Source organism: Mandrillus leucophaeus, unplaced genomic scaffold (assembly GCF_000951045.1).
Source record: "Mandrillus leucophaeus isolate KB7577 unplaced genomic scaffold, Mleu.le_1.0 Scaffold123, whole genome shotgun sequence".
Lineage (NCBI taxonomy): Eukaryota > Metazoa > Chordata > Mammalia > Primates > Cercopithecidae > Mandrillus > Mandrillus leucophaeus.
In genome coordinates, this window is record NW_012100654.1 from 2,101,513 (window position 1) to 2,128,034 (window position 26,522).

General features: G+C 43.3%; 1 protein-coding gene across 1 annotated transcript in view; it reads left to right on the top strand.

Moving 5' to 3' along the window:
• The first annotated feature begins 6,491 nt into the window (after positions 1-6,491).
• Positions 6,492-26,522, top strand: part of MUC13 (mucin 13, cell surface associated) — a 29,698-nt gene continuing 9,667 nt past the window's right edge. The window contains exons 1-6 of the mRNA XM_011971536.1: positions 6,492-6,576; positions 13,276-13,686; positions 17,863-17,985; positions 19,341-19,447; positions 21,348-21,403; positions 25,113-25,276. Of these exons, the coding sequence (XP_011826926.1) occupies positions 6,525-6,576; positions 13,276-13,686; positions 17,863-17,985; positions 19,341-19,447; positions 21,348-21,403; positions 25,113-25,276 (913 nt within the window). The 5' untranslated portion in view covers positions 6,492-6,524. The remainder of the gene's footprint in view (positions 6,577-13,275; positions 13,687-17,862; positions 17,986-19,340; positions 19,448-21,347; positions 21,404-25,112; positions 25,277-26,522) is intronic.

Here is a 26,522-nt window from a genome sequence, read left to right on the forward strand (position 1 = left end):
AAGAAATTATTTAAGATAAAGTTCCAGAAGTAAATTTCTCGATCACAGGGTAAAAACATTTTGTTTTGTTTTGTTTTGTTTTAAGACAGGGTCTGACTCTGTCACCCAGGCTGGAGTGCAGTGGCATAATCACAGCTCACTGCAGCCTCACCCTCCTTGGCTCAAGCAATCCTCCCACCGCAGCCTCCTGACTAGCTGGGACCGCAGGCATGCGACACCATGCTCAACTAATTTTTTAATTTTTTGTAGGGATAGGGTCTCACTATATTGCCCAGACTTGTCTCAAACTCATGGACTCAAGCGATCCTCCCCCATTGGCCTCTCAAAATCATGCCCAGCCAAGAACATTTTTAAATTGCTCTTAATACCTGTTGCCAAAGTGTAGGATATTACTATGTAGCAATTGTAAAGCATATTGAATTATTTGCACCTACACCAGAGTTGGATATATCATTGTACACATTTTTAAAATATGTAAAATATTACACCAGTGTGGTGGCTCACACCTGTAATCCCAGCACTTTGGGAGGCTGAAGCAGGTGGATCACTAGAGGTCAGGAGTTCAAGACCAGCCTGGCCAATTTGGTGAAACCCATCGCTACTAAAAATACAAACATTAGTCAGGTGGGGTGGTACAAACCTATAATCCCAGCTACTCAGGAGGCTGAGGCAGGAGAATTGCTTGAACCCAGTAGGTGGAGGTTGCAGTGAGCAGAGATCGTGCCACTGCATACTAGCCTGGGTGGCAGAGTGAGACTCCATCTCAAAAAAAAAAGAAAGGTAAAATATAATCTCACTTTTGTTTTAGTTGTAACGTCTTTAAAATGAGTAAAAAATTAAATATTTTCCCCTACACATTTATTTAATAATAATATTTTCTCTTTTGTGAATAATTTGATCATGACAACCAACTTTTGGAAGTTAAATTGTCTGAATGCACTGTGGGTCTGAAGACCCCGGACTGTGTCTTACTTACTTTGCATTCCCTGTTCCTTGCACCTAGAACAAATCGGACGGCCTTCATTCATTCCTTCCTTTCTTCCGTAAATCTTTACTGAGCACCTGCCATGTGCCAGCTGTTCTGGATGCTGGAGACAGAGGAGTGGACAGGGAAGAGAAACTCTCATGGAAGTTAGGCAACAGGTAGCTAAGCCAGCAAAGAGACAAAGTAATTACATATCGTGATGAGGGCCATGGAGGAAACGAACTGAGGCGGATGGTCAGGCGAGTAGACCAGCTCCTTTAGATAAGGCCCCCAAGGAAGATCTGGCCTGTTGTTCTTCTGCTTAAATGTCCCCATGGCTTCTGCCATTGTGCTTAGAATAAAATCCACCCTCCTTTCCACAGCCTCTAAGATCCTGCAGCATCAGGCCCCAGCCTGTCTCTCTGACAACATCTCCCCACAATCTCCTCCTAGATCATGGTGCTCTTCAAACACACCAGACTTGTTCTGGCCTCAGGGCCTTTGCACTTACTGCTCTTCTAGCTGGAATGCCCCTTTTCTGATGTATATATGGCAGGCTTCCCTTCAGTAGCAGCTCTCAGTTCTGATATCAGCTCCTGCAAGAAGATTTTGCTGACCATCCTATTTAAAGTAGCATCTCATACCCCACAAGTCACTATCCCATTGTTGTGTTTTTATTTTCTTCAGAGCATTGATCACTGTCTAAAATCATTGTATTTAATTACTTTTTTACCCACTCCCACTACCCATCAGCTTACAGAAGCTCCGGGAGAGCAGCGACCTTCATCGTCTTGTTCACTGCTTCATCCTCGATACCTGATGGATGTGTAGAGATGCCTTGAGTACCAGGGATCGATTGAACAGCCCCCTCCTGAACATTACTCATGTAAAGCAACCATTTGCTGAAAAGTTAATTTCAGAGGGTATAAAAAACAAGAGTGGAAATGGTTCTGTCAATGTGTCATCAATTAGACATTTGAGTTGGGAATATTGCTTTCCACAAGTCATTTCTCTGGGAATGGTCTTCTGAATTAGAGAGGAAAATGCTGATCAGCTTCATGTAGTATCTAAATGTGATATCAATAAATGGTAGTAGTGACTCTAGGAAAGCTATATTCACACTTCTGTTGAGGGGTTGGAATTAGAGAGGAGATAGGAGCTTAACAAGTATTTACATCTGGTTCTATAGACAGAAAAAAATCTTTGGGTCTAACTATTTAATCTTGATAGAAATGTTATGTTTTAATGATGCTCTAGAGCCTTAGCACGGTGTTGCAGCGTTGCAGAATCAAAGTAGCTGAAGAGGGGCTCTTTTGCTTGAGACAGGGTCTCACTCTGTCACCCACGCTGTGGTGCAGCAGTGCAATCTCAGATCACTGCAACCTCCACCTCCAGGGCTTAAGGGATCCTCCTGCCCCAGCCTCCCAAGTATCTGGTACTATAGGCATGCGTCACCATGGTCAGATAATTATTTTAAAATAGTTTTGTAGAGACAAAGTCTCACTATACTGCTTAGGCTGGTCTCGAATTCCTGGGCTCAAGCAACCCTCCCACTTCGGCCTCCCAAAGTGCTGAGATTAAGATGTGAGCCACTGCACCTGACTAGAGGGGCTCTTGATGGATTGAATTCTAATTCTAAAAGGCTCCGATATAGCTCTCTTGAGTTTACTTTATGCCTATATAACTGGATATTACTTTAGATTAATGGGCATGTCCCATTCCTCTGCATAGTGAATAGAATCATTGAAAAGCTCACCCTGAACAGTAGTTCTTTTGCAACCAGGTAATTATGGGTAAAGAGCTTTTCGTTTAGCTGACTTGGTGACAACGTTACCAACATATAACATTGTTTCTATGGGAAAATGGAGTCTGTGTTCTTGACTTATAGATACTTAGAATTTAGCCATTTCATACTAATAAATATCACCCCTTTTTCCTATCCAGGTTTTGAGTTCTGTGAGAAGTAAAATAAAGAGTACAACAGATGGACACAAAATATTACTTTTATAGAAGCTTATTTTTGAGAATGTGGCTTAGGCCTTCCTCCTACTGGATCATTACCTTCTTGGCATAACAATCCTGAATCCAGGTTCTCTCCCCAAAGGGAAACCGCAGGATCTGAGGTGAGTATTCCCAGTTTATTCTGAAATAAGTCACTACTCTTCATTTAGGGCAAAATGAATAAAGACATGCCAAGAGGCCAGGAGTGTTTCAGGAATTAAACTCCCTCCATATGCAAGGAAACATCAGCCCTGAGGAAGAAGCTGTTCCCCTCATGAAAGCTCTGTGCATTTTCTCTGTGATCCTGCAGTACTGAAGTCGAGTGTGGATTGAGTTAGGAGGGGGCATAACAGTGATTGCTGATTTATACTTTGAGGACTGCCTGACTTTCTTGCTGCCCATATTTTTCCAGATGATAAAGCCAGGGAAGAGTCAGGGAGCCAGATGCTTGGCAGTCCTCCATGCCTTCCTGGTTATACTTTTCTTTCTATGCTCAGCAGATAAGTAATATAGAAAACCATGGAAATATTGACACTGTTATAATATGGTGGCATCAGTAGACACTGGTGATAGAGCACTGTGGGCACTACTCACTTGATATCTTGAACCTAAGACGTGAAGGGGTGTGATAGGCTCCTCCCAGTTTAGGAGACAGGATTTGAGACCCTGCATTTGAGATCCTGCTGCTACTTACGTGACCCCAGGCCACTTTTTCAAGTTTTCTAGATTCCTGGTTAGGCTTTTATAAAGTGAATATAGTAAGTTTAAAATGCCATATAAAAATGGCAGAAAAGGAGAAAAGATTAGCAATACATATGTGAAGAACTTCTACCATTAAAAACCAAGAAGAAAACCAACTCAATTTTACAACGTGCAAATTATTTGAACAGGTACTTTACAAAAGAAGAGACATGAGTGTCTAATATGCACATAAAAAGATGTTCAACATCATTTGTCATCAGGAGATGCAAATTAAAACAAAAGTGAGATGCCACTACATACCCTTTAGCATAGCTAATATAAAGACTGACAATACCAAGTGTTGGCAAGGATAGGGAACAACTGGAATTCTCATATATTGCTGATGGAAAATGGCATAACAACTTAGGAAAACCATTTGACCATTTATTAAAAAGTTATATACCTACCATGTGATGCAGCCATTCTATTCTAAATATTTACCCTAAAGAAATGAAAGTGTGTGTTCATAAAAAAATGTGTACATGAATACTTATAACTTTTTTTTTTTTTTTTTTTTTTGGAGACGGAGTCCCACTCTGTTGCCCAGGCTGGAGTGCAGTGACGTGATCTTGGCTCACTGCAAATTCTACTTCCAGGGTTCAAGGGATTCTCCTGCCTCACTCTCGTGAGTAGCTGGGTTACAGGTGCCCGCCACCACACCTGGCTAATTTTTGTATTTTTAGTACAGATGAGGTTTTGCCACATTGGCCAGGCTGATCTCCAACTCCTGATCTCAGGTGATCCACCTGCCTCAGCCTTCCAAAGTGCTGGGATTATAGGCATGAGCCACCACATCTGGCCTTATTTATAATATTTTTATTTGTAATAGTCAAAACTAGAAACAACTCAAATGTCCATCAACAGACAAATTGATAAACAAGCCATGGTGCATCGATACAGTGGAGTAGTGTTCAGATATAAGAAGAAACAAACTATGAATACACACAGCAAGGATGAATCTCAAAATGATCATGTTAAGTGAAAGAAACTGGCCCAAAAAAACAAAACAAAACAAAAAACTACATCTGTATGATTCCATTTACATAAAATGCTAGAAAATACAGACTAATCTCTAGAGACAGAAAGCAGATCAACGGTTGCCTGGGGTTGGGGTGGAGTGTGGGGGATGCAGCACTAAAAAGGGACAAGAGGAAAGTCTTGGGTGTGTCGGGAATGCCTGGTATCTTGGTTGCAATGGTAGCTACACATGTATATAAATCAATCAAAACTCGTTGAACTGTACACTGTAAATAGGGCAGTTTATTGACATAAATTATAGCTCAATAAAGCTAGTTTAAAAAGAAAAGAAAAACAAGCCTTTGTTTAAATACTGATTCCAGGAGTTATTCAAGCTGAGAATAATAGCACAACATAATGGGTCTTAGACGTGTCTTTGTTTTGGAAAAAGTGTTTAAATGGACCTCTCAGCCATGTAAGAACAAACCCCTATCTTATTCTTGAATGGAGACTCTAGGACAAAAAGCAATTATGGGCGATCATACAAAAATGTTTTGTTTTCATCAAGGTCAGAGTTAAAAATTTAAACCCAAAGGCCAGGCGTGGTGGCACATGTGCTTGTAATCACAGCACTTTGGGAGGCTGAGGTGGGGGATTGCTTGAGTCTAAGAGTTTGAGACCAGCCTGGACAACATGACAAAACCCCATCTCGTCTGAAAATACAAAAATCAGCCAAGCATGGTGGTGCATGCCTGTAATCCCAACTACTTGGGTGACTGAGGCAGGAGGATCACTTGAGCCCTGGAGGCAGAGGTTGCAGTGAACTGAGATTGTGCCACTGCACTTCAGCCTGGGCGACAGAGTGAGACTCTGTCTCAAGAAAAAAAAGAAAATTTAAACTCAAAACTCTAGCCACAACTCAGAAGGTATCATTAGTTTACATTCCTCTGGCTGGGGCTGGACACAGTACAGTTGGGGCCCTGGACTTTAAGGAGGGAGAACTGGATTAAGAAGACCCAAATCCAAGTCGTAAAGCTGGTTCCTGACACATGGTGAGAGGTGAGGGGCTGAGGAACTAGAGAGAAGGTGAGAAAGGGAACTGAGAGGTGGGGACCTGCCCAATGCGCAGCCAGGAGCAGAGAGATCAAATCAGCTGTTCTAGGTTTTCTCTTTTCTGTACTTTATTTCCCACTCCCCAACACACCAGTCACCCACAAGACTTCAGTAAAGTTAGGTTAGATGCCATGATGTGATGTTCATTATGCTTGGAAACTTTACTGGGGGGCTGTATCCAGGTAGAGTCATAGAAGCTTGGAGATGTGATTACTAAGTTGCTAGATATGGCCATCAGAGAGGCCCGGAATGGTGGTCCCCAGCATATGGTGACTAAAGTTAAGCAACTAATAATTTTGGGAAACATGTAAGTCCTCTTCAGGGATTCTCAGAACTACAGCTGGAGGAAAGTGGGTTTCCTGCACTCAAATGCGGGTGAGTAGAGCACAGTTCATTATTGAATGTTTAATGGAATGGTGACCTCCTAAAACATGGTAGCTTGGAGACATTTGAGATATCAAGAGATTAACCAAACTCTTGTGCCACCAACCTCACAAGGATATTTGGAATGTCCTAAGTTATTTTGGGCTTCAAGTCAGAAAAATGATTCGTAAGGCCAGCTCCACCTCTTCTATCTCAAAAGCTCGGAAGAGACCTATGGTATATGACAAAATGCTGGCTATAATTGCCTTTCTCTGGTTTGACGTCAATTAATGACCGGACTTTGTACCTGAAAGACAGTTAAAACTAAAGGTAGCCAGGGAGGGAAATCATTTCCTCCTTGGATTACCAAGCAAGAACAGCAAAAATGAAAGCCGTCACTCATCTTACTCTTCTTGCTCTCCTTTTTGTACACACAGGTAAGGAATATTTTTACATTTTAATTCTTCCAATCATGTATGTTGTCTTTGAGGTAGAATCAGCAGGCCTACGGCTACAAATTCTCCCAGCCCAGCACATGGTCTATTTTATAAATGAAGTTTCCTCTCCAGCTCAGCTCAAAGACACAGGCATTTTATCCTGTGATGGGGAAGATAGAGCAGCAGCAAAAGTGGTCTATGGGCTGGGCGCGGTGGCTCAAGCCTGTAATCTCAGCAATTTGGGAGGCCAAGGCATGTGGATCACTTGATGTCAGGAGTTTGAAACCACCCTGGCCAACATGGTGAAACCCCATCTCTACACTAAAAAAAAAAAAAAAAAAAAAAAAACAATTAGCCAGGCATGGTGGTGGGCACCTGTAGTCCCAGCTACTCAGGAGGCTGAGGCAGGAAGAATCGCTTTAACTCGGGAGGTGGAGGTTGCAGTGAGCTGAGATGGCACAGGGTGACAGAGCCAGAGTCCATCTCGGGGGGTTTGGGGAGAAGAAGTGGCCTATGGAGTAAGCAACCAGAGGTTTGTCTTTGAGAGCAAATCAGAGGTTTGTCTTTGAGAGTTCCTGAGGCCAGATAAGAAGGACTAAGTAGGTTCCAAGGACCCAGTTCTCTACTGTAGCGTTCTGGATCCCCCCTCATGATAATCAGAGAGCTGACCGCAGGAAAAAGCCTCCTTGCACAAATGTACTTGAATTTGAGAAGGCTAAACCATAGGGAGTAGTTGTCATGTTGATTAGACTTCAGACATGTACTCTTTGTTCTGAGTTAGGAAGGGTTCTATGGGCCACATGTGGGTGAGATCATCAATACGTTGAGAGGTGAGGGTTGTGGGGGCCAATTGGCTTAAAATTTTGCTGAAAAATCACTGCCATGAAGTAGATGGATTAATAGGAAAAAAGGCATACAAGTGTATTTAATGTGTGTACCCAGGAGCCTTCAGCATGAACACCCAACTTCCTGATGAGGTATAGAAGCTTATATTTCATCTTGAAGTTACAGAAAGAAAGGGGGCTTGGATCTCGATAAAACAAGTTACGGAAGAAGGGAGAAGAGGAATTCTGTTGAGGGGCAATAAATGATTAGTAGGGAGAACAATCTGATCTGGGAACAAAAATGAACTTGTAGATAATTTTCCTTGGAATTTAAAGATCCTTGGAGACAGTCATTATCTTGACGAAGGGTCTGCTCAGGGGTGGTTTCCTTCTTGGTCTTCTTTCCTGTAGTGGATAATGACATAACAGGGAGGGGAACAGGAGCAATAGTTCTTCTTTGGTGGGTCAGTCCTTACAGCGCTTGTTGACCTCTGAGAGTTTTTAATTTAAAACACTCATTATATCAGGGAGTTATATTCGAGGGTGAAATATTTTGATTTCCTTCAGGTTCAATGAGTTGAAATCTAGAAGCTGCTTGCAAAAAGGAAGAAAGTCTTTGATGAGGCAGACATATGAAGAGAAATTAAGCCCTTTCAGAGAACAGGAATGAATGGCATCGGGATTAGAGTTTTTGAGAGCTGGTTTCAGGCTTTTAATGTGGGAAGTTTGGAAAAGGCTAGGTGCACAGGAGGGGAGGGCTCACCAGATCTCTCCTGCCAACGCTGGGGGCAGATGCCAGGTCCAAGCCTTCAGGACCAAGGAAGAATTGGTGAGGCTTGTATGACTTTCAGGAGCCACTATTAAAAAATGCTTGACTTTTAAAAAATAGAATGGAAGGGCGGTAGAAAGGGGAAAGTTGGCTGGGAGGGCCAAGGAGATGAATAGAGAGGTAGGGGAATCAGGAATCATTGAGGCTCAAGGTACCTTAGGGGAGTGGAGATGTTTCTCAACCCAGAGAACCCAGGGGGAAGGGCAAATCGTGGAGCAAGCAGGGATTCAGACAGCATGCCACCGCTTATTAGCTGTGGGGTGTCTCTGACCGTCAGTGTCTTCCTGTGCAACAATAGAGGGGAGATCCCTATACTGAAGAGTGACTGAGGATTAAATGAGACAGAGAGCCTGATGTGCTGGGATACTCCCTGGCACATAGTAGGGGCTTATGATTTCCCTTTTTGTCATGTCTGCACTTGGATCTGATCTTTCTTTCTTTCTTCATTTCTTCCTTTCTTTTTTTTTTCTTTTTTGAGACTGAGTTTCACTCTTGTCGCCCAGGCTAGAGTGCAATGGCACGATCTCGGCTCACGGCAACCTCCGTCTCCCAGGTTCAAGTGATTCTCCCGCCTCAGCCTTCCGGGTAGCTGGGATTACAGGCACCTGCCACCACACCTGGCTAATTTTTGTATTTTTAGTAGAGATGAGGTTTCACCATGTTGGCCAGGCTGGTCTCAGACTCCTGACCTCAGGAGATCCACCTGCCTTGGCCTCCCAAAGTGCTGGGATTACAGGCATGAAGTACCACGTCCAGCCTGGATCTGATTTTCAGACTTTGGTTTTGATTTCCTCTTCTTTGTTTAAAAAAGTTATACAAGTAATGCAGACCCACTGTAACAAATTCAAACAAAACAGATGTATATGAAATAAAAATTGAGCATCCAATCTGCCTTCCCACCCATCTACCTCCAGATATATTAATATTGACAGTTTTTGTGGCTATTAAGGTTTGCTTTTGGAAAAAAAAGTTTATTTTATTATTTACTTATTTATTTTGAGACAGAGTTTTGCTCTTGTTGCCCAGGCTGGAGTGCAATGGTGCGATCTTGGCTCACTGCAACCTCCCCCTGCCAGGTTCAAGCAATTCTCCTGCCTCAGCCTCCCAAGTAGCTGGGATTACAGGTGCTCACCACCATGCCTGGCTAATTTTTTTGTATTTTTAGTAGAGATGGGGTTTCACTACATTGGCCAGGCTGTTCTCAAACTCCTGACCTTGTGATCCACCCACCTTGGCCTCCCAAAGTTCTGGGATTACAGGCGTGAGCCACCACGCCCGGCCTTATTTTATTTTTTGAGATGGAGTTTTGCTCTTGTCGCCCAGGCTGGAGTGCAATGGCAAGATCTCAGCTCACTGCAACCTCTGCCTCCCAGGTTCAAGTGATTCTCTTGCCTCAGCTTCCTGAGTGGCTGGGATTACAGGTGCCCACCACCATGCCCAGCTAATTTTTGCATTTTTAGTAGAGATGACGTTTCACCATGTTGGCTAAGCTGATCCCAAACTCCTGACCACAGGTGATCTGCCCACCTCGGCCTCCCAAACTGGTGGGATTATAGGCATGAGCCACCGCACCTGGCCTGATACATTTTAAAAAGTTGCTTTTTTTTTTTTGAGACAGAGTCTCACTCTGTTGCCAGGCTGGAGTGCAGTGTCACGATCTCGGCCCACTGCGACTTGTGCCTCCTGGGTTCAAGCAATTCTCCTGTCTCAGCCTCCCAAGTAGCTGGGACTACAGGCGTGTGCCACCATGCCCAGCTAATTTTTGTACTTTTAGCAGAGACAGGGTTTCACCATGTTGGCCAGGATGGTCTCAATCTCTTGATCTCGTGATCCACCCACCTCAGCCTCCTAGAGTGCTGGGATTACAGACATGAGCTACCACTCCTGGCCTGAAAATTTTTTTAAAGTTGCTTTTTTCTGTAATGTTAAGGATTTTGGAGGTGTGTGTAAGGAATCACTACTTCAAACATGAGTTGCCTCTCAGGATTCTGACCAACCAAGGGCAGAAAGTGTGTCTTGTACACCTTTACGTTCCTCCTCACCCCTAGGCCTTGTATAGCACCTTGACTGCAGGGACCTCTACACAAGCATTTACTGAAACAAACGAAAAATATGCCAGTGACATTTGAAGTGCCTTTAACAGGCAAAACTTTCCAGGTTGTTTTTGCTTTCTCTGAGAGATTAGGACTGCATTATTCCACAGAATCTGATGAGTGCCTTTGGGAACCAACATCTCATCACAATGAAGAGTTTAGATCTGGGAGAAAGGTGTTTGATTGTGACTTTCAGCTAGCTTTGAATAAAGCAGTTATAGATGTGCCCTGGACAGGGGCGGTGATTATGGAGTCTTCCCCAGAAAGAAACCAGGTCAGGGCATATATTTTGCCACTGAAACCTATGATTTGTACCTCCGTGGACATTGTGCTATCCTTGTGTTATTTAGAAGTTTTAGGACCTAAGGAAATAAAAAGACTAAAGCTATTTTTACTGCACAGATGTCTTCATATATTTCTGTTATCTATAGATTGAACAGAATAGGTTATTTTACAATTCCTCTTGGGTATTTTTACTAGATAATTTAAGCCTGGGATATCAGCTCTAAGCTGTCTTCCCTAAAATCTGTACAACCCTCGGATAAAACACACATATACACATAGACACACACAAGTATATTTTAGTTATTTTAAAAAATTGTAGCTATTCACAGCAATGAATTGCTGTCAGCTTGGAATGTGTCTCATTTATTCAAACTAATTGATTATTCTGAAATGTAATCTCCCTAGTGAACAGAAATTTAAAACCAAAATAAACAAGCCTAGAAGTCCAAAACTCCTTGTCATAATTCCAAAGACCTGCAGAAAACCTCTTAAGATGTCCCGATTTGTTTTATGCACATATACAGAAACATGTTGGTTCTTTGGCATCGGCCGAGAATGAACATTTCCAAAGCATGAAATTCAGGGTCTGGTGGGGTTGGGGCTGTTTGCATCCACAGTCTGCCAAGCCCTTTTCTTCTGTCTAGAGTTTTCCATGGCGAGAGCCAGCCCCTGGCCACTCTCACTGCTACCCCAGTGATAGAGGGCACCGTGGAGGTCACTTCTGCTTCCACTGCTTTCATTCTGATCTCCAATTTTCTCTATTTGCTCTTCTTGTGTTTGCTCCTCGGGGATGTCTTGGTTTCTCATTAAATGGATGGCCTTCCCCGTAACTTTAATCAAGTGGTAGTTAGGACATTGTCATCTCACAAACCTGGCTTTGCCTCTGGGCAAATTTCTTAACCCCTCTGAGTATTGGTGGGCTCTTCTGTCAAATGAGGGCATTTACGTCTACTTCACAGGTACTGTCGGGCGCAGGGCCAGCGCTTGATAGATGAGAACTATCCTGAGTGGCAGGAATAGGAAGAGTGGCAGTCAACATTGCCAGCTGATGATGTATTTCTTGCTTAGGAAGAGCAATTGCTGATCTCTTCAACATTTCTGAATGGCTATGTTAGCCAAGCCCTCTTCAAGGTGAAGAGCCAGGCTCTGCCCTCAAGGGGCTCATAGACCCATGGGGGAATCAGGAAGCATATTCCACAGTTCTCTGTACTCTAAGGTTTGGAAATTGCTTCCTCACTAAAACTTTTTCTTTCAATAATTTTTAACCTATTGTCAAGGTCAGAGTTCTTAGAGACAATGAAAATTTCTAGAAAACTTATCACTGGGCCAGGCAAGGTGGCTCACACCTGTTATCCCAACACTTGGGAGGCCAAGGTGGGAGGATCACTTGAGCCCAGGAGTTTGGGGCTGCAGTGAGCTATGATGGCACCACTGCACTCCAGCCTGGGTGACAGAACAAGACCATGTCTCTAAAAAAAAAGAAAGAAAGAAAGAAAAGAAAAAGGAAAAGAAAATAGATCACTGAATCACTAGAGTTTACCACTCCATGTATCCAGGGGTTCCTAAAAGTTGTGAAAATGCAACTTTGATACCCATCATAGCTCAGAAAGCAAAGATCACTTACTCATCTTACTCTTAGTCAATGTATCGAGAATTGTGAATGGGAAAACACTACTAGAATACAATTTTGGAAGAAGTATAATAAGCACTTAATGAGGTATTTTTATTTTATTGTTCTTTACCCAACCCTAACCTTTCCCTCCCTCAATCTATCAAGGTAATGAAAAATGGGGGCGGTTGCCTTAAAGTGCAGAAAGACAAAAGGAGTCCACTTCCAGGTAGTCACTGCGCCACCTTGTGGCATTCTCAATTGTCGTCACTGAGAACAGTCTGAAGTATATTAAACCCAGATCGACAGTTGTACAACTACAGGCATAAATAATATTGCTTCTTGGTATTCAACTTAAAAAATATTAACTCCTCTGTGGGACTGGTGGGTCATGTCTGCAATCCCAGTACTTTGGGAGGCTGAGACAGGAGGATCATTTGAGGCCAGGAGTTAAGAGACCAGCCTAGCCAGGATAGTGAGACCCCCATCTCTAAAACACAAAAAACATTAGCCAGCCATGGAGGCGTTACCATTGTAGTCCTAGCTATTTAGGAGGCTGAGGTGGGAGGATTGCTTGAGCCTAGGAGCTCAAGACTGCCGTGAACTATGATCACACCACTGCACTCCAGCCTGGGTGGCAGAGGAAGACCTTATTTCTAAAATAAATAAATAAACATTAACTCTGTCATATTTTTCAATAACTTTTTTCCAGTTTTGTCTAATTTTTAATTTTGTTTATTGTGGAATTTTTTGTGTTTAGAAATAACCATGTATTTTAATTTTTAATATAGTCATATATATTCATTTTTCCAGAAACGAATGAGTTGAGGCTGGGCATGGCAGTTCATAACTATAATCTCAGCAGTTTGGGAGGCCAAAGAGGGTGGATCGCTTGAGCCCAGGGGTTTATGACTAATCTAGGCAACTTGGGGAAACCTTATCTCTACAAAAAAAAAAAAAAAAAAAAAAAAGAATGAGTTGGATACGAATTAGTATTAAGAACTGCCATTAGTTATTCAATGTACTGTCTGCTCAAACTTGGTATCTTTGTTCCTGCAGCCACTATCCAAGGCCAATCACCTGTTGCTTTTAAAAACATAGAAACTGCAACTAGTCATCCTGCAGCAGCTATAACTGATGCCACTGAAACTAATTCCTCTGAAACTGCTGGCAGCACAACTACACCTTCTTCCCCAACAGCTGCTTCACCTGCTTCCCCCACAATTAATATACGTAATTCCTCCACAATTCCTACACCTACTACTACAGACAATGAGTCAACTGCAAATGCAAATTCATTAACTACAACTGACAGAATCACTGCTTCATCTACAAATGATGGATCAATCACAATGGTTCCTTCTGAAACACAAAGTGACAATAAAATGTCCCCCACCACAAAAGACAACCAATCATCAGAGTCTCCCACTGGCATCACTTCACTGGAGACCAGCACCCTAAACACCACAGGTAAGGGCGATTCCCTCAAAGACTCCCCAAGAATGGAGCATACCACTGTGGAGGGAGGGAGGTGGGTATGTTCTGGTGGGCCAGGAAAATGAGTCTAAAGAAGCCCAAGGTTTCCTTGGAAATTAACTGTGGGTTTGAAATCTGGGTCACAATGTAGTGACGGCAGAGATCCTAAAACCCTCAGTTTCCTTCTGTTCTCCTTTCCTTTCCTCCTATCCTACCTCAAGTTATTTGCTAGCTGTGCAGTATTTTTTTTTTCGATGAACTCGGGCTTTGTGAAAGGTATCTCTATAGCTTTCCTCTCCCTAGAGGATTTTTAGAAATAGTTTTAGCTTCTCTGAGAAGACCAGGTCCAAATAAGCATGGACTGTTCAGCCCCACTGATCTAGCTCTCTGGTCTACCTAAGGAAGAAGTGAGTTCTACCCTTGAGGTAAGATGGTGGCTGATCACAATGTGGAACTTGTGTCAAGCCAAGAATTTGAGACTGACGCATAGAAAGCAAAACAACAGCAGTGTTCAAACAGTCCTAGGCATAACCAGGGCCATTGTCCAAAGGACAGATGCTTTGGGAACACTAAGAGATGACAAATGACCTCAAGCAGAAGTTAATGAAACAGGAACCATTTGCTTCACTTCCCCAAGCTCAGTCTATAACAGAAATCAACCAAGTTTATCAGTAAAGGCTAAATGGCCTTGTGGACCATCTGGGGTCTCTGTTGTAACTCCTGCACTCTACTATTTTAACATGAAAGCAGCCACAGTTAACAAACAAAAGGTTGGTCAGATATGACTCGTGAACTATAGTTTGCCAGCCCTTGATCTAGAAGAATCGTCACACTTTAGAGCCTGAAGAATCTAGATAAATGTTATCATTCTCAGACGGGAAAGCTGGGACCCAGTGAGGGCCATGACTCACCCAGGGTCAAAGACCAAGTGGATGTCTCCCTACCCTTAACTTCTGGTAGCTTCCTCAATGTTCTTTGATAGATTTAAGAAGTGGATGGTTAAGCAAGTAGAGCCCAGAGGCTGTATCTAAGACGTCTTTCCCCAGTCTTCTTTCATGTTTGGAGGGGCCACTCTGAAAGTGGGATCCAATGGGACACAGCTCTCCTGGAATCAGGAAAGGGAGGTTTTCTAAGCCATTTCTGCTTTGCCAGGTGTTCCCTAAGAGTCAGGCCATCTTCCTGTGTTCTGGCCCTACCATGAATAAACTGTGGGGTCTGGGGCAAGTCATTTCTCTCTTGGCTTCAACTTACTGATCTGCAATAAGGCGAGACTAAACTAAAAAGCCCCCAAATCTCTTCTGGCTATAACATCCTGTGACTTAATCAATTCCTGGCCATGAAACAAGCTAACAAGTCTGTCCTTCGTTGCCGAAGAGAAAGCACCCGGGAGTTACTTGTCTGGTATCTCCAGAAGGAGATACATCCAGTCTCTTCCCTAAGATGTCCCAAGTCATCTTTGCAAGGTGGCTGAGGCTTTTCTTAAAGAAGCCATTAATTTTATTTAGAAGACTGGTTCATACTTTGTCAGAGGGGTGACCCTTATTTTGTTTATAAGATACTGAACTATGTCTCCTTTTATCCTATATAGTCTATTTTTTTCTCTTTAAAAAATTGTTGGCCGGGCGCGGTGGCTCACACCTGTAATTCCAGCACTTTAGGAGGCTGAGGCGGGCAGATTACGAGGTCAGATCGAGACCATCCTGGCTAACACAGCGAAACCCTGTCTCTACTAAAGAATACAAAAAATTAACCGGGCATAGTGGCGAGCGCCTATAGTTCCAGCTACTTGGAAGGCTGAGGCAGGAGAATGGCGTGAACCCAGGAGGTGGAGGTTGCAGTGAGCTGAGACTGCACCACTGCACTCCAGCTTGGGTGACAGAGCAAGACTCCGTCTCAAAAAAAAAAAAAAAAAAATTGTTAATGGAAGCCGGGCATGATGGCTCACGCCTGTAATTTCAGCACTTTGGGAGGCTGAGGTGGGTGAATTACTTGAGCTCAGGAGTTCAAGAACAGCCTGGGAAACGTGGCAAAACCCCATCTCTACAAAAGAAAAATACAAAAATTAGCCAGGTGTGGTAGCACACACCTGTAGTCTCAGCTACTCAGGAGGCTGAAGTGGGGGGACCACTCAAGCCCTGGAGGCAGAGGTTGCAGCCAGCCAAGATTGTGTCAGGCTGGGCACAGAGCAAGACCCTGTCTCAAAAAAATAATGTTAATGGACTTTATTTTTAGAGCTGTTTTAGACTCATAGCAAGATTTAGAGAAAGGTACAGAGGTTTCCTATATACTCCCTGGCCTGACACACACATTATCAACATCCCCTACCAGAGCGGTGTGTTTATTACAATTGATAAACCTCCAGTGACACATCATTATCACCTACAGACCATAGTTTACATTAGAGATCACTCTTGATGTTATGCATTTTATGAATTTGGACAAATAAATGTATGGCATGCATCCACTATTATGGGATCACAACCCTAAGAATCCTTTGCACTTTTCATCCTCCCCTCTAACTCCTGGCAACCACAGATCTTTTTACTGTCTCCATAGTTTTGCCTTTTCCAGAACTTCATACAGTTGGAATCATACAGTATGTAGCCTTTCGAGATTGACTTCTTTTACATAGTAGTATGCATTTCCTCCATGTGTTTTCATGGCTTGATAGCTCATTTTTGAGTGCTGAATGATATTTCATTGTCTAGATGTACCAGTTTGTTTATCCATTCACCTACTGAACGGTATCTCGGTTGCTTCCAAGTTGTGGCACTCATGAACAAAGCTGATATTAACGTGGATGTGCAGGTTTTTGTGTGGACATAAATTTTCCACACCTTTGGTTAAATACCAAGGAGGGCGACTCTCAGATCTTCTCGTAAGAGTATGTTCAGTTTTGTAAGAAGCCACCAAACTTTCCTCTCAAAGTGGCTGTGGCATTTTGCATTACCACCAAACAATGAATGAGAGTTCCTGTTGCCCCATATTCTCACCAGCATTATTTTACTTTTTATTTTTTAAAAGAAGTAAATTAGGCCTATGATTATGGAAAAAGCAGCTCAAACAGGGCCAAATCATGTGCAATAAAAATTAAATCTCGCTCTCATCCTGAACCCCTCGGACCCAGACCCCGAGTTTCCTTCCCCAGAGGCAACTTCTGTGGCCAATTCCTTGTATCTCCCTCCTGAAATTACCTATGCAAATATAAGCATACATATTTGCTTGTGTATAATCCTCCCCTTCTTTTATTCACAAAAGAGAGCATGTTATACACATCATACCTTACATACAACTTTTAAAGAAATCAGTGGTTTCTACATATAGGTTTGTAAGACTCTCAAGACAGCTTTGAAGGTTATCAAACACATAAGCTATTCTGCCATCGTAGCTCAGAATCATTCCACTTGACAGAAATGAAGAAAACTGGCAGCCCAGATCACCGTTGGACCACTGAGCTAACTCTCCTCCTCAGACCTCATCAGTTCCCAGAGATAGAAAGATACTGCACTCTGCTTGGCCTGGGAGTCTCGGCCCGCAGTGTAGAACCCATTGCAGTGTTATTTTCACCATTTATTCAAGTGATCCACTTAGAAAGCCAGAGGCTGGAGTGTCTTCTCATGGCCTCTTAGAATTTTCACTGAGTTAATCCACATTCTCTCCTTTCCTGTCCCATTCCTGTTTTTATGGCTATGTCTCCTAGGTATGCTTACCAGAATATGACATCGAGTTTCTTTTCCGAGCTTCTTGGCTGTTCGATTCTTCATACCTTTCTAAAAATAAGATGTTTTATCTAGAATGTTTTGGGGAGCCCCAGCTTGTGTTAGAGGACCGTGCTTCAAGGTTCTGGGGGCACTTTAAGATCTGAAGATTCCTGACTCCTTGGCGTTAGAAGACTGCAATCTCTCTTTCTCTGGGCAAGTCCTTGTCCACTAATCTCTGATCTTTACTATTGACGAGTATTATATTTGGTTCTAGAATTTCAGAAACAACTCTCTAGAGACCTAAGCAAGCAAATATTTGTTTTTAACTCTTCCAAAAGTGTGCTGTGGAGTAACACAACCAAGGAATGGAAAGGGCCCAGGAGGGAGGCAAGAAGATGGAAAAATACATTTCCTCTTGTTATTTATTGTCATTTCTCTGGATTTCTAACCTCTTTCTACTGCATCTAAGGTCCCAGCAATCCTTGCCAAGATGATCCTTGTGAAGATAATTCATTATGTGTTGAGCTGCATAATACACGTTTTTGCCTGTGTTTAGAAGGGTATTACTACAACTCTTCTACGTGTCAGAAAGGTGAGTTACAAGGGATGAGCCGTGTCTGAGCTCTGTATCTCATACCAAAAATGCAATCGAAAACTCAAAATGGTGGCAAAAGGAGATTCCAAAATATCAGAGATAAAGAAAATGTGGAGGCAACAAAGGCCAGCAAAGTAGAGAAAAGTGCTGTTACTTAGGGACACTGAGGTAGAACAAGGTGATCTATCTAAGACCACATAGTCCAGCAACCCTGGGAACCTGATCTTCAGTTCTGTGTCACAAGATTTGTTTGCTCCACAACATCAGATCCCCCTCTTAGAGATATAAGAGCCCTTCAGCTCTAAAAATGGATTTCAGGAGTACATTTATACACCTGTGGCATAATGATGTTTTGATTAGATCAAACACCAGGGTGCAATGAAGGTCTGAGGACTGACTGTCTGAGTTCTAGTTCTGGTTTTTTTTCTGTTTTATGAATGAGAAATATCTTCATTTTCCAGAGCAGCCAATTCTATAAGAAATTAATGCATTGCATTGCCCACTGGGTTAGGGATATATCAAAAGCCCCCCAAATGCTCATATTTTTAGCACTAATAATCTCACTTCTGGGAATTTACTCTAAGTAAGTGACCCCAAATACAGAAGAACAGTTTCTGTGTGAAGATGTTCATTGCAACCTTTTTCTTTTCCTTTTAAATAATTAAAAGCACTAAGTCCAATAACAAAAAATGATTACATCAAGGAAGGGAAGATATACTTCATAGAATATTACGCAACCTTTAAAAATGATGGTTATGAGACCAGGCATAGGAGCTCACACCTGTAATCCTAGCACTTTGGGAGGCCAAGGCAGGAGGATCACTTGAGGCCAGGAACTTGAGACTAGCCTAGCCAACATACTGAGACCCCTATTTCTACAAATGTTAAAAAATTGCCTGGCTGTGGTGGCGTATACCTGTAGTCTCAGCTAGTCAGGAGGCTGAGGCAGGAGGATCCCTTGAGCCCAGGAGTTCAAGCCTGCAGTAAGCCAGTTGTGCCACTGCACTCCAGCCTGGGTGACAGAGCAAGACCCTGTCTCTCTCTTTCTCTAAAAAAAAAAAGACTAGGCAACGATTTGGAAAATACCTATTATATAATAAGAAAAAAAGAAATGTGGCATAAACTTGGAATTACAACAATGATGTAAACTGTGAACAGAAAGAAATATACCAAAATGAAAATGGTTGTGCCAGGTTGGGTGGGATTATGCATAACTTTAAAAATATTTCCAGATTTCCTGTAGTGTCATTATACAATGTTGGGAATTCTAAAAAATAATCTATGTTTTAAAACAAAATGGAAATGACCCTCTTTTCATTAACTACTACAGAAAGAGTCTGCTTAACTTTCAGGAAAGGTATTCCCTGGGATGATTTCAGTGAGCGTATCAGAAACATTTGATCCAGAAGAGAAACATTCTGTGGCCTATCAAGATTTGCATAGTAAAATTACTGACTTCGTAAGTACTTTCCAGCTTTCCGTTCTGTAAAACATTCTTTTGTTCTAACACTGAGTTGCAGAGAGTAGAGCTGGTCTTCAGGTGGTTCACGCTGGTACCATGGTACCAGTTGTTCAAACAGTGAAATGTACCTTTACTGGTTGGTAAACAGCAGCTGTCCTGAGTGCCTCCACCGGTGCCACCACTTCTTCACTGCCCAGGCCTCTCCCCTGGGACCCTTGGACCACCCCATCGTCTTGCACCTGGAGGCATGGCACCTGGCCTGGCATGGCAGAGGGCCTGCAGAAGCTGGCTCCAGCCATACCATACCCATTGTTTCATAAGCTATTAATACAGTTTTAAATGGACAGATAAATATTATGAAGTTTTAAAATAAATTGTTTCCACAGAATGAAAGAGAAAAAATTTAAAGATGTTGTTTTTCTTTTTTATATTCAAATTTGCATACATTTTCATACTAGTCTGGCTTTAAAAAAATGTCTAGAAGAATAATTATATCTGAATATCTATTATTTATTTTTCCCATTTTCAAAAATGTTGGCATGAACAATACTTTCCCATCGTTTAGGTTATTGTGACCGAGTACACACGTGTGAGCGAGCATGAAAGGAAAGGGTTTTTCCATTTTGCAGCCACAGATGTTAGCCCTGGAAGGACTCTCAGAGAGCATCCAGCCAATATAGCTCAAAGTTCAGTTTTAAAGGAAAAAATATTAGCCTTAAATATGTCTTAGAAGTTGAGGTGGAGGCTGGGCACGGCGGCTCATGCGAGTAATCCTAGCACTTTGGGAGGCTGAGGCGGGCAGATTACTTGAGGTCAGGTGTTTGAAACCAGCCTAGCGAACATGGTGAAACCTCATCTCTACTAAAAATACAGAAAAATGAGCCGGGCGTGGTGGCGGGCGCCTGTAATCCCAGCTACTCAGGAGGCTGAGGCAGGAGAATCACTTGAACCCAGGAGGTGGGGGTTGCAGTGGCCCAAGATCATGCCACTGCACTCCAGCCTGGGTGACAGAGTAAGACTCTGCCTGGAGAAAAAAAAAAAGAAGTAGAGATGGAGAGACATTTTTTTAAAGCTGAAGTCTTATTCCATGACAGTGTCTCTCAATTTGAAATTATATCACTATTAGAACTGGTAACATGTAAAAAACGTATCATGGAAATGATTTTACAGATGGTGCAAAGAGAGCTAGTGCTTCCGACTGCACAGCCAGCCAGTACCTGACAATGCTAGGATAGAATCTGTGGCTGCTGTGTCACAGAGTTTGCTCTGCCCATTTGCCATGTCACCTCTGCCCTGTGGGCCAGCTGGCAGTGACTTGCCCTCTCATCTCGGATCTGCTTTCAAATTTGCCAGCATGGATGGTTTCAGTACATTGAAGACAGCAACATCAATGTGGTCCTACTTCCAGGGAACCCCTGAAGTACTTCATGTGGTTTACTGAGCAATGGTCACTTAGCACTACTTTCCTCAAACTTGACTTTGAGTGTGAGTGTCACAAAAGCCCCCTCCAGTTACAAGCCTTATGTCCCGGTCTTCAGAGATCAGAGACTTGATCTCAGTCAGGGTTTGATGTTCCTGGGGAAACCAGTGAGGTGATGAGGCATTCTTAGTTCCTGGGAGATTTGTAATCCAGAAGGGATGCACCAGAGCTCCCTTGCAACCATTAGAATCGAGTTAGGAAAATAGAGACAGCTTACTTTCTTCACGGTCCTCTTTGCAGCCTTTGTAGGGGCAGTCCCAGTTCAGGCCCTAAGAAGTCCCCCAGGGCCCATTTGCTACCCAGTTGGATCCTGTTAAAAGCTAGATAGACTATTATTTTTTTCTGCCTCATTTGATTTGTAGAAAATGTGAAAAAAAATTGTTTTTCACTTGTTATTAAATCTGTTCTCCTCCACAGTTTAAAGGTGTATTTGGCACATCTGTTTATGGACAGACTGTAATTCTTAATGTAAGGTAAGTTTGTTATGGACTGCCGAGGTACTTTGGAGGCAGATGTGTGTCTGTCTAACTTCCGAGCTTCTCTTGAGGTCTGCATGTAACATTAAGACCCTCTGTGGCAAGCCACAAGTTAAGAGGAGAGGGTCAGTCTCAGTATGAGCACTGCAAACAGGACTGTGTGCCTTGGCCCTGCCTCTGATGTCACCCCAACTCTGGGCAGGGTGTGGCCTGCGGAAGGCAAGATTCTGTCTGTGCTTGGCTGTGCAACAACTTGTGCACACGGCCCAGGACATCATCTGGATCTCTTTGTCTTGATCCCATGGCTGCAAACCATACCTAGTCAATCCCTGGAATGTGCATTCCAGCGGGCCAGGGGGAGACTGAATGGCCCGTGATCATCTCTTCCCTCATATGGCAAGTGTGAGGCGGACAAGAACACCCAAATCACACACCTGGCTACCGAAGGGTCAGTGGTGAGCTCTTTCTGCAGTGAGAACAAGCACTTATTGAGCACTTTAACAGGTAATGGCAAGTGCTGGGTGCTATTTAGGGAAATAAAGAGGAAGAAGATTCTCAAGAAATTAGCAATTGCATCTCAGCCTCCTCTGAAGCACATTAATACACAAGTACTCAGGCTGAGGAAAGAATGCTCTAAGACAAACGAAGTTAGGTAGGAAAAGCAGTCCTCGTGTAGCAATGCACTATTTACATCTTAAGTCTTACTATTGTATTTATCCTTATAAGCCATATCAAATCCTTTGTGGAGGCCAGGCATGGTGGCTCACACCTATAATCCTAGCACTTTGAGAGGCTGAAATTGGAAGATCACTTGAGGCCAGGAGTTCAAGACCAGCCTAAGCAACATAGTGACACTACATCTCTACAAAAAAGATTTTTTTTTTTTCACTCCCGTCATGCAGGCTGGGGTACAGTTGCATGATCTCAGCTCACTGCAACCTCTACCTCCTGGGTTCAAGCGATTCTCCTTCCTCAGCCTCCAGAGTAGCTGGGATTACAGGTGTACGCCCCACACCCGGCCTAATTTTTGTATTTTTAGTAGAGACGGGATTTCATCATTGTTGATCAGGCTGGTCTTGAACTCCTGACCTCATGATCCACCCGCCTCAGCCTCCCAAAGTGCTGGGATTACAGGCATTAGCCACTACTCCCGGCCTGAAAAAAAAAATCTTTTAAAAATCTTTTGTGGAATGAGAGAGAGAGGGAGAGAGAGTTTGTGTATAAAATTTCAGAGAGGTCTTTTGAAAGTGATGGATTTCTAGCTTGGTCTTGAATGAGGGGCAAGTCTGGTTGGCAGTGAAGAGGCACAGTTTGCATGGTGGGAGGCTGGCAGCAAGCAGACGGGCTGGGCCCAAACGCAGAGACTCTGTAGCTGGAGGTGTACGGCAGACAGCTGCTGGAGGGCTGTGAATTGTTTCTAGGGATTAGGTTTGGTTTAGTGGACAACAGCCAGTTCATGGGTAGGGGATGACTGGATACAAACAGGAACGGTGAAATTGGAATGGAGTTAGCCAAACCTGTACTTGAATCCTGGCCTTGGCACTTCATCCTTGAGTGACCAGGCAGGTGTTCTAACCTCTCAGAACCTTTGTCACTGCATCTGTGTAATTGGGATAATCTGATCAACTTCCCTGGAGCCTTGGGAGGAGTAACTGAGATAACATTTGGAAGATTCCCTGTATGCAGTGCCTGGCACATGGTTGATTTCGACACCATTCTGTTTCCTTTCTAGAATATGGGACCCTGCAGTGTGATGGAGAGCTGGTCCCACAAGGTCATTTGGGGGATCCCCAAAACTGTGGCACTCCTTTGATTCTTAAGGAGTTACTAAAAGGGAGCCAAGCTTGTTTGGAGGCAAACCTTCACCCGTGAGCTCAGAGGCATGGAGGGAACTACTTCCCCCACCTGGGGGCCCATTGCAGGGCAAATGCATCTGAGGCTCACCTAGAAAGGCATTTCTTAGGCTCCAGGCCAAAATTATCTCTCCCCTCTGACTCCCGAAGCTCTTTCCTACTACAGCAATGTTAGAATTGGAAGGATCCTCAGAATTTCTCTCTTTAAAACCTCTCTTTAAAACTCGGGCCCAGAGAAGCTGACTGGTCTTGGGCCACAAGGGTCTGGACCTCATGTCTTAACTCCAAGCCTAGTGCCCTCGTCATTTGTATTCAAGTGTGCAGTGGCTCCAGTGTTCACTTTAACTGTTTCACAGGTGTAACGTCTTGCCTCCTGAATTAGAGTATAAACCTGTAGGTTCTTTTAACGAATAAATTTTGGATGGCATTTGCTTTCCTAGCCCCAGTGCAAAGCTATACCATGTATTTCAACCAATATAGAATAATTTTTATCAAGTTCACCTTTCGCACTGCCCTATTACATTCCACTCCCACTCCCCGCCCCTGCCCCACCACCAAATCCCATCGTGAACGAATTATGGTAGAAAATATTAAATTACAATGCTGAAGCCCAGTTCATTTTTTGGACTCCATTTTGAGATGATTGTGCCTAAAAATGGAATTTGGTTCATGTTTTGGATTTTTCTTGATTGTTCTGAGGACCCAAGGTGGCTGCAAACATTGCCTAAATAGGCTGGCTATATTTTCAGGCTTCTGCATTTATTTGAAAGTCAAAATGAAATTTTAGCTGGGCATGGTGGCACGTGCCTGTGGTCCCAGTTACTTGAGAGGCCGAGGCGGCAGGATCGGCTGAGCCCAGGAGGTCGAGGCTGCGGTAAGACGTGATCTCACCACCGCACTCCAGCCTGGTGACAGAGCAAGACCCTGTCTCAAAAAAAAAAATAAAATAAAAAATAAAAAATAAATAAAAGTCAAAAAGGAGTTTAAAAAAAAATTTACACAACAAAAATATATCCTGAGGCTTAATAGCACAGAGCGACAAATCAGATAGTGAAGAAGTTTTTAAAAGTCCCTTTTCCCCCTCTCAGTGATTGTATTGCTTGATTCATTTTGGACAATGAAATAATTGCACAGCTGTGCTTAGGGCTCCGAACTGCAGTGCTGATTAGAGAGAGAGACAGTGACAATGTCTTGCTCGTGGCAGGCACTTCATATTGAGGGTAGGATTTGGTAGTATGTGCTCATGTTTCCCGCAGCCCTGGCCCTCTTTTTCACTTCTCCTCTGGGTCGTGTGTGTCCAGGCCAATCATGTTCCCGCTTTGAAGCTGCCTGCTGACTTCCTGGTCCTTTCTGGAAGTGATCCAGGCTCTCTATGGCTGGTTGCTGCTTTCTCCGTGTATAGGGAGGGACACGCCCCTCTGTCTCTCTCAAAGAACCAGTCTGAGATTTAACAGTTCAGCGAGACCTACTCTCGCTGTCCTACAGAAAGTGACAATTTCCCATTTCAGGTGTTACTTGTTCTAATTCTGGTTAGCTCTAGGCTCCTAGATCCTTCAAATGATGATTCACAATTCTTCCAAAAATGATTATCCACAATTTTCCTAATTTTTCTCCAACAGAATATTGTTTTCACCATAGGTTTCCTCTGAATACACATCAAACAGAGACCTCCAAGCCTTTACATTGCCATCTTTTTGCAGCCCCTGGCCTCCATATGTGGGTCCCAATCGTAGGGACAGGACAGCGGGTCAGGACTAGGGCTGGGAGATTCGGGAGTCTGGGAGATTAGAAGACTTATTTGTTGATTCTTGAGTTCAATTCATTAAGTAACAGCAGATTCATCTCATTTTTAGCACACCTCTGTCCTCAAGATCTGAAATGCGTGCTGCTGACAAGTTTGTTAATGTAACAATAGTAACAATTTTAACAGAAACCACAAGTGACAATGAGACGACTGTGTCTGATAAAATTAAAATAGCAGTTGGAAAGAACTCAAGCGGCATTCTAAGCTATGATTGTAAGTATCGTATAATTTTATTCAAAGTTTACCTGAAGACTTACCTACCTTTTTTGTAAACCTTTTCATTATATGTGAAAAGGAGGCAAGAACTGCGTCATTGAACTGACAACTGTCTCTAAATTTCCTTTTAACCAATTCTTCTTCCCTTTTCTTGCTCGCTTGCCCTCTGCTTCTTTCCAGCTATCTTCCAAGTCATCAAACTGACCAGTGTGTTCCTCTCTAGGGAGGTATAAATGACCAGACAAACCACTGCTGGACAGGGAAAGGAAAAGGAGAAACAACGGGGCTTTCTGTCGAGTTACAGCTTTCCAAATGATTACAGAAAGTTTTACCTATGGCTGGGCGTGGTGGCTCACGCCTGTAATCCCAACACTTTGGGAGGCCAAGATTGGCAGATTCCTTGAGCCCAGGAGTTTGAGACCAACCTGGGCAACATGGTAAAATCTCTACAAAGAAATACAAAAAATCAGCCAGGTGTGGTGGTGCAGGTCTGTGGTCTCAGCTACTTAGGAGGCTGAGGTGGGAGGATTGCGTGAGCCCAGGAGGGTGAGGCTGCAGTGAGCTGAGATCATGACACCACACTCCAGCCTGGGCAATAGAGCAAGACCAAGCATTACCTGTACTATTTTCCCCTTTAGACTGACACACAAACCCACCACGTAGCTGTAGCAATTTGCGCATGCTGTGTTACAACGGTAGTGGCCGAAAACAACCACCATTTATTTATTGCAACCCTGGAATTCTTTGGGTCTGAATTTGGGCTGGGCTCAAGTGGATAGTCTGCTGATCTGGGCCAGGCTTAATTGATCTCTGCTGGGCTCACTTAAGCATCTGCCATTAAGCTCCTGGGTCAGATAATTGGTTTGTCTCTGCTCCACATGGTCTCTTATTCTGAGCAGACCCATCCAAAGGATTTCAAGAGAAGCAAGGGGGTAAAATGCACAAGTATTTCTCAAGGCTCTGCTTACATCAGAGTTACAACTGTCCGGTTGGCTAAAGCAATTCTCATGACCAAGCACAGTGTGGAAGGGCCCTGCCAAAGGGGTACAGAAAGGTGTGAATAAATTGATGTCATGACTGCAGTCAACCCACCACAGCAGTCATCAGAAGTTCCTCACCCCAGAGGTGACCCGTTGGGGCCAGTCCCGGGAAGAGGTGTTTGCAGCTGGTTCTCAGTCCTGGCTGGCTGCCAAATCCAGAATCCTCTGTTGGGCCACAACTTATTTGACTTTTCTATAGCATT